The 9123-nt window shown below is 36.7% G+C and overlaps 1 protein-coding gene across 1 annotated transcript; it reads right to left on the bottom strand.

Annotated features, from left to right (window-relative positions):
• Positions 1-7664: 7664 nt before the first annotated feature.
• Positions 7665-8679, bottom strand: LOC123317551. The gene is made up of 2 exons (XM_044904135.1): positions 8441-8679; positions 7665-8156 (listed from the first exon to the last, which is right to left on the bottom strand). The coding sequence occupies exons 1-2, from the start codon at positions 8463-8465 to the stop codon at positions 7711-7713; spliced, it is 471 nt and encodes a 156-aa protein (XP_044760070.1). The 5' UTR covers positions 8466-8679; the 3' UTR covers positions 7665-7710.
• Between the last annotated feature and the right edge of the window lie 444 nt (positions 8680-9123).

The following is a 9123-nucleotide window of genomic DNA, read 5'->3' as shown; positions in this document are numbered from 1 at the left end:
TCGCTTCTTACTTCTCTCATCCCAGCGGTATCGGTAGGAGATGAGGCAAATGAAACTCTCCTGGTTGATTCGGCAAACTCCCTCGCTAATCGCCTTGACTCAGGGGATGCTATTAGCGGTCTGTTTTCCTCACTGGTTCGGTCGGTTGGCAGTGCTTGTTCAACGGTAAATGGGAGGATGTCGGCGGGCGGTCGGTGGTATGAAGGTTGTTTCTGCAAAAAAGTACGTTCAATTTGTTCGGTTAATAATCTGCAAACTTCTTGTCGGTTTTGCTGCAGCCGGTCATCATGAGTGGTCGGTCGGGATATGTCACAATCTTCTCCCAAGTTCAACAAGTCTGCTTCTCCAACGGTGGTTGAACACGGAATCAGACCTGGACCAAGTCTAGATGCGCAGTCCGGTAATTCCTGGTCCATCAGCGACGGTGTGCCGGCTGACAGGTTCTCTGGAATACCACCTAACCAGTGAGTATTCTCCAGCAATTTCATAGCCATCTTCAGAGAGTGCTCCAGCTCGGTTTTCTTATGAAGCAGACTGACAGCTTCCGGAGATAGACTTCTCAGTCGGCCTTGAACGTGCAGTAGCCGGCTCCTAATGCGCTGCAACTCATTGTCTCTATTATTAAAATCGAACTCACATATCTCTCCCATCAAGTCGAACAACTTGGCACCACAAACCCCAATTTCCTGTGCCTGGTCAATGTCATCTCTTGGTATTAACGGAATTTCGGAATGGATAGCCCTTCTCAGTTGAGCTCTCTTATCCTGAACGGTATGTCCTACGGTGCAGCCTCGTGCCTCTAACTCCCATGAAAGTTCGTCACTTTTCAATCGGTTGACATCCATTTTTACGGTACCAGAAACTCAGAAGAAAGATTTACAATATGTACTATACGGATATATGCCAGAAACAAAGAACGGTTACCAATTTGCCAGTGAGGAGTATTTAGAGAAAACGGTACGGTTACGGTAACAGGAACTACTCACAGAACAGCAGAAGTCCCTGCTCGGGCGCCAGATGTGATAGACTTTTCGTACTCTGGCAGCTCCTTACGGTTGCTCGGGCGCCAGTGGGGCAATCAGTCAAACCCCACGTCTCTCACAGAATCCCCAAAGAATTGGAGAGCCCGGGTAGACTTGAGTATCAGTGGAGAAGGGTATCGATGAAGACTAAGGCGGTAGCGTCTTCTAAGTGTCTGCTTTGCAACGTTCTTTAGGCGTCAGAAAGAGTACTTACCTCTTCTAACTAAACTCTTAGATGAAACTGATTTAATAAATAGACTCTCACTGGCAAAATAATTGGCAACAAAAATAAATGTTCAACTATTTATTTCTATTAAAATAAACTGTACACAAAAGAAAATAGACGATACACTAAATCGTGGACGTCAACGGCTGTGTCTGGTCGGCGCAGGACGGCTGGCAAACTTTCACTTCAGGAAAATGGACGGTTTCGGAAATATACGGAAGTGAGTCAAGTCTCAATTAAACTAAGTGCAAAGAAACATGCACAGTTTCGGAAAAATATTTCAACTAAGGCAAGACACAATTGAATGAAAAGTACGAACGGTTTTAAAAATAATAAACGGAATTCAGTCAGGTCAAAATTTAAAAACACCAGTTCACCGGGGTACGCCCTCTATCTCTGTCTCGGTGGTTTGTCTATGATCCGGTGTCCTTCGGTCTCTCTCTCTCTCTCTCGGTGACCTCAAGCTGGCTGACTGTCAAACAGCGGCCACAGAGTCCGGCGGTGAGGGTATTTGACGGTTATAGAATCCCAACTCTATGCTCGGCGAATCTAACCTATAACTATAATTCAAACGGTTGGAAATCGGAATGAAACGGTCAAATATTCAGGAATCGGAAAAATCAGGGGGGCCCAACGTCCTCCTGGGACCCAAATGCTACCCTACGGTAACGGAAAGCTATATACAGCAGGAAATGGTTAGCTCACATTTTTCAGCCAAGCACAAGTCTAGAGAGAATATTATTCCATAAAGGTGCAATGAAGCGGTAATAATTTCAAATATCACTTGCCTTAGAAATTCCTTTGTGTCTCGTAAGTACGGTTTTCACTTGACAATCACCTCACTCGTTCAACTCTCAACAACGATTCATACTGATCTTGACCTTCAGCGACGGAACTCGAAGAAGTAGGTACCCCGGAAAATTGTCCCCACCATGGGTAACTCAGTCCCCCATTGGATAAACTCAAATTGTTCGGTAAATCAACGGGCTCGGAAAGAGACAGAAACAATTGAAGAGAAGGAAAAACGGAACAAGTTGAAAGACCTTTTTCGAGTCAGAAAAAGTACGGTTCAACGGAAAGAATTCTAAAATATATGAATTCTGAAAACAAGATATATTCGGTCTCCGCTACAAATATGGGACTGGTCGGTGGAAAACAATGACATGAAATCAATCGGTAAATCCCCCCTATGATAATTTAACGGTTTTCTTCCGAAATACTTCGATTGTCAGGTCCTATTAAGAAAGTATCGGTAGAGAAATTTCCTTTTCGTGGCGGGGTAAAATCTGACTCGTCACAACTGTTGAAGAGTCGTGGCATTTTGCTAGCTTGTTCAAATTGATAACGAAAGTGGTAGCCCATCTAGATAAAAGAACCACTTGGGGTTAGTAGGTCTTAGGCTCGGTCTTAGGGTAGACCTTTACTAAAGTAAGAATGCTCAGTTTTCGTGAAAAAAAGCCAGAATGAAGTGGGGAGGGGAATTTCTTCTATGACATAATTTCTGTTATAGAACTTCTTGATTACAGAAGAAATATAGAAAATCTAACAACCTCATCTTGAGAAAAATATGGTAAAAAAAAGAGAATGTCTAGCAGTGTCGAACGAGTTCAGAACCTGGATGTTGAACGACCAACGACCCCGTTATGATTTCGAACAAGCAGATAAGCTTGATCTAACGACAGTATTCTTCTCATTTCGGTCACCTTATTTTTGAATGGAAATTTTTGCCAGTAGTATGTTTTGAAAACAGTTCTGTCAATCAGCTGAACTCAATCGATTGATTTCTGTCTATATACCCATTTCATTTGCTTTGCTATGATAACAAAATATCTATTCAGTTTTAAGCCCTTCCTCTGCCTTCATCTTAGAAGCGATAAAGCGGATGAGATATGTGCAAAAAATATATTTTGATTTTATGTTTCGAAAAGCACTGATGTGAGTCAGGAACTTCTATCTTTTTTTTTAATTCTTCATCAAAGAGGTATAATATTGAAATGATGAGGCTGAGACTTGATGAAAATCCATAGTTGAAATATGGATTGGATTATGTGATTTCCACAACGTTAAGCTGGCTTATCTTCATCCACCTGATGATGCTATAATCAAAGCGAAGCAAGTGTAATGTTTAAAAAATTCAAAATAGTGAAAATCATACAGTACTTCTGATGATTCCAAATATTGCAAACTCGACCCTACTTAGCTAGTTGATTTCGTAAAAATGAAAAGAAATCGTAACATTCTACATTCAAACCTCCTCGTTTCAGATGCACGAATTCCTATGCACCTGACCTTCCGCAGGAATAGAGCAGCTGCAAGTAAACAAACTATAAATCCAGTGCCCTCATATTTTTGAACTGAATATATCCCACACAATAAATCAACGTTGTGTCCTCCACAAACTGGCAACATCGTTGGAGGTAACAACTGTATATTTATCGATAATGGGCTGCTCTATCTACGGAAGGCACAACGTCTTCTCCATTTCAAGGGATTTTATTTGCGAAAAATGTTTTCCCCTCTCTAGGTATTCTGCTTCTGAAGATTCCCCTCATAATATATATACAAAAAATTTTATGTACCGACCCTTCCTTGACCCGGAGGTCAGGTCGCCTGTTCAACTTAACGGAGGTCACTTCGTACCCGATATCAATATATATATATATGTATATGTATGTATATATATTTCGCCGACGGGTGTCCGCGTGGTAGACGTATAAAATCAATCCTGGATACGTATACGTCTCCTTCTCATATTTTATATAAGTCTGATACTCGTATTTCATATACGTCTTTTAGACTACCTAAGTAATTCAGAAATAACGTTGAAAACCAGTCGCCTATAAACGTTTACAACTCATATACAGGGTCTTTCACGAGGAACCTCACCCATATTTATACAGGAAACTTCTGAACGTATTTTTATGAAATTCAGCACTTATAAGTATTTCACGATGCTGATGAAATCTAAAATATTTTCAAGGCATGAGCACCTCCGGTTTTTCCGGAAATGACGTCAACTTCCGTTTTTCAAATTAGAACACCATTTTTTTATTGCAGAAATAGATTCCTTAGAAAATTTCAAATTTTTTTAATGTAACATTTTTCAGTTTTGGTTGGAAAATTCTCTCTGAGCGGGAAAATTCGAAAAAAAAATAGAAAATAGAGCTCCGCTGAAACAAGAATAACTTCGAGGTTTTTGGATGGAAAATTTTCATTTTTGGGATTTTTCAAGATGTAAGATTGATGTATCCACTTTAAAAATCGAAATCGCGATTCATGATACAGGGGGTGAAAAAATCGCTTTCGAAGTTAGGGATGACAAAATCGTGAAAAATCAATTTTTTCAAATTAAAACCCCATTTTTTTATGGCAGATATTGAATCTACGTTAAAAAATAATGTGAGTGTATGCATCACACCCTTGCCCTAAAGTGGATATTTTCTGAGTTATTCACAAAAAACTGTTTTTCGTCTTGAATTTTCAGCTATTTCTTTTCCCTTCACGCCAAAAAGATGAAATTTTCAGGAACTGTTATTTGAACCCTGCTGTAGATTTTTCACCCCTTCTTGAAACCGACTTCAAGTTACTATCAGGAGAACCATGGCAAACTCTCGCAGTTATAACTGGAGAAGATGCTCAAAGTTTTGACCGTTAATTTCTAGACATTTATTTATACGTCTCAGGAATGCTTCGTGCGTTGCTCTTCTTATTTCATCGGGAGAAGAGATCTGCAAAAGTGTTTAAAGTTTTTGCATATGGTTCATAAGGAATTATTTATTCATCACTGGAGAGAAAACCGATGGCCGATTACTTGAAATAAAGAGCTTTCCGATACAAATTCAAATCAAAATTCGCCATCTATTTAGGAACAACCTGTAACTTTTTTCTCTTGCATATGAGGGTAGTAAAATCTAAAATATGGTTTAAGTAACAGTTCCTGAAAATTTCATCTTTTTGGCGTGAAGGGAAAAGAAATAGCTGAAAATTCAAGACGAAAAACAGTTTTTTGTGAATAACTCAGAAAATATCAATTTTAGGGCAAGGGTGTGATGCATACACTCACATTATTTTTTAACGTAGGTTCAATATCTGCCATAAAAAAATGGGGTTCTGATTGGAAAAAATTGATTTTTCACGATTTTGTCATCCCTAACTTTCAAAGCGATTTTTTCACCCCCTCATCATGAATCGCGATTTCGATTTTTAAAGTGGATACATCAATCTTACATCTTGAAAAATCCCAAAAATGAAAATTTTCCATCCAAAAACCTCGGAAGTTATTCTTGTTTCAGCGGAGCTCTATTTTCGATTTTTTTTCGAATTATCGTTCTTATAGACATCGGTTCTGGTTTATCAGTAGGTTTATAATGAGGGTTAGGTTTGAAAACGTTAGGTGTGGTTTACCGAATACTCGTTCATTATTAAAGAATTTTGGCTGCGTTGAATTCTGAGCAGGTTGTATACTTACAGGTTGACTTGGGAAATTTTGAATCGGATTATGACTGATATGAGGGCGTGTATTTTGTCTAGAAAAATTGGGGTTTGGAATGGAATGATAAGAGGTATAGTTAATCTTTTCTTTACCCTTATGAGTATTCTGTAAGTAAGAATTGAAATTAGGACTGAAGCTTAACTGCTGTCTTTTTATCTCTCGATTTTCCAACATTTTGCAGGTATCATCAAAGTTTCTTTCATTATTATCCAATAGAATTCTCACATTTTCATCAACATTATTATAAATTACTCTTTGACCAATTTTTTCCGAAATGTTTCTATGAATTACAAGTTCGTTATTGTTGAAACCTTGCATTTGTAATCCTTAAATAGATTAATTATGCCTGATCAGCAGTTGGCGGTCAGTGCTTCTTCATTTACGGGATGTGCCGGATCGGCTTACATATTAATATATATTAGGTTTTTTACCTGACCAAACCTCAAAAGGAGTTTTATCTTTCAAAACACTAGATTGCGACCTATTCAAAATATATGCTGCTGTCAAAACTGCATCTTCCCAGAATTCTTTACCCATACCTGAATTCATCTTCATGGCTCGTGCTAAATTCATTACTGTTTGATTTAATCTTTCAGCTACTCCATTCAACTGCATAAGTAATATTATTTCTCTCAATAGTCATCAATCCATTATAATAGATAATTTTGAAACCCGACTTTTCTATCATTGAAATAGACAACAAATTTACCCTTAAATATGGAATAAACATGACATCTTTCAAGGTTATTTTATAATTTTTACAATCAACAACAGAAATAACTTCTATATTGCCCTCACTCAGTGCTTTCGTTGATTTCCCCTTTTCTGCAAGTTGTATAATCTTAGGATTATTGTAAATTGTTTTACTTACAAATACATCATCATTGTTAGTATAATGATGGGTTGTCTCTGAGTCAGCATAACATTCTGAACTCTTCTGGGTTGGCCCACAGCAGAACGCTACCTCCACAGCTCCTTCTTCGCTTCCTTGTCGATACTTCTCCCTTCTTTCAAATTTGTGTAATTGCTTGACTTCCTTCCACCATCATTATTACTTCTACATTGAGCTGCTTTGTGTCCGAACTTCTTACATAAGTAGCACTTAAGTCCACATACGTTTTGGGTATGACCTTTTTACATTTGAAGCATCTTAACATTTTCTTCTTAGTTGTGAAGGCTGCTGTAACATTGTGACTGGATTGTGCGTTGTTGATGTTAAATTCTAAAAGTCTATTCTTTACAAATTCCATTTTGAGCTTGTCTTCTGACATGGTTCTTATGGCTGTAACTACATTTTCATACTCCTTCGGCATAGAGATTAATAGGAAACAAGCCATGTCGGATTCATCGAAATTACTTCCTAAACTCTTTAGCTCTCTAAATATTTTATCTATTTTAGCAAAATGGTCTTGAATTGAATGCTTCATTTCGTATTTCAACTTCATTAATTCTTCCAATAAATAGAATTTCTTAGGAAAAATGCTCTCTAATTTTAATAGCATCTCTCCAGCATTATTCAGGTCTTTGACGTATTCAAGATGAGAGTCTGCAATGCTTTGAACAATTATCATTACGGCCTTATTATTCTTCTTCACCCAATCGTCCCCTGGAGTCCCACTCGGTTGTGTCACGCATCCAATACTTCCATTGCTTTCAAAACTGCGTTCACACGAAATTTCCAATTGTCAAAGCCTGTACCATTGAACGGAACGATTCCATTTATTTTTAGTTAACGATGATCGGCCTTCCGATTGATTAAACATAGCATCAGATGAATTGAAACATTTGGCACATTTGAAGCATATACTCGTATATCCAGAACCTTCATCCATTGCAGTAAATTACTACAAAGACACAAAAAACAAATAGTTGAATAACCTGGTTAAGTGGCTCTAATAATACCAATCGATAAGCATGTCCAGCTTGATAGAACACCTATACAAATTTGCTGAATAATATACAAATCTCACTTAGATTAAACAATCTTGTATAAACGGTATTTTTATATCACTTTTCGTGTATAAACTATATAAACTCCATTGGATCAAATACCAAATATGATGTGATTCATAGGAATATTTTGCGTCCAACATGTGGTAAGCTTTAAAACAGAAATCTACAGCATCAAGAACTGACACTGTGTTATAAAGATTGTTATTTATAACAACATAAGCAGATGTTACATTGCTTAAGCTCTGGCCTACAATAATTAAATAAGGTTGTACTGTCAAACCTCGTTGGTACATAAATTCTTTGTTAGCTCTTTCTATATCTCCTGGGACTTTGACATGCAAAAAAATTCCATCCCTAGATTCGGTTATTGACGGTTTCCATTGCTTATTACCAGAAACTTTTGTTCGGCCTCTAGGAGGCACCAATGAAGGTATCAGATAAAGTGAGATGGTATGCTTCGAGTCTACAATCAAGGAGGAAAATATTAGATGCAAATTTTTTGTGAGTTAAATTCAGTAACTAATCATTCCAATAGATAGTAGACCCAAGAAGTAATAGAACAATGCATTCTATAAAACTGTATGAAGCCTGTGTTGATTTTTTCCCCTTGAAATAGATTTTCAAAATTAGTGACTGATATTTTCAGATGAGTTGAAAAAATTTAATGTAGAAAAAAATTATTGTTTTGTCTCCTAACAGTTTCTAAGAAGTATTTGCATACCAACATATAATTTTCGTATTACTTACCAGATGTTATGTTATCCTCTAACATTCGAAGAATACTCTCATCTGCAGCTGACAAATTTGGCTTTCGGGCCTCGAGGATTCTATTGAAAAATTCATCAAATTTTCCCTGGATATTTATATTTGTACCATATGATTTCGCAAAATCATATGACACCTAGTGGAAAGGAATTTGCATTTCAATATTTTGGAAGAAGATAAAAATAAAAAAAGCACGTCAAAATTATCTGAAATAATGGGGATATAAATATGGAAATCATTATAATTTTCTTCTGAGCTCTGAAGGTAAAAAAATCAAAATTCTAGTGTTTAGTTTAAAAATGGAGTTTTAAACAACTGGCAATGCAATTTATTTTTGTTGCATATATTCCTTTTCTCAAAAATTATTGTTATTAATTTAAGAAGACACAAGAAGTTTTTAGGTGATTTGAAGGTGTATGAGAACTGAAATAGGAAGTTTACAATTCATACTAATTCATAAGGATATTGGAAACTCTTAAAAATGATTTGAAACCTATTAATTCCATTTCTTAATAATAAATTTTTTAGGGTTTTCACTCCCAATCTCTGAAACAAAATTTATTGAAGAAGTAACTGTCATCCGGTAATTTCAAAATTAAATGAATCAATGTTTCTATGCAGTCTCTGTTTCTGTGTATTGACAATTAATGTCAAACAAAAGCCAC

The sequence above is a fragment of the Coccinella septempunctata genome, chromosome 7 (assembly GCF_907165205.1).
Source record: "Coccinella septempunctata chromosome 7, icCocSept1.1, whole genome shotgun sequence".
NCBI lineage: Eukaryota > Metazoa > Arthropoda > Insecta > Coleoptera > Coccinellidae > Coccinella > Coccinella septempunctata.
This window is presented reverse-complemented; position numbering and strand designations above follow the sequence as displayed.

Bases quoted from the DNA above. Each gene is read 5' to 3' on its own strand.
- LOC123317551 (XM_044904135.1), bottom strand. From the start codon at position 8,465: ATGTTAGAGGATAACATAACATCTG. The intron at 8,157-8,440 runs GTAAGTAATACG...CCTTGATTGTAG, and splicing joins AGAGGATAACATAACATCTG to ACTCGAAGCATACCATCTCA.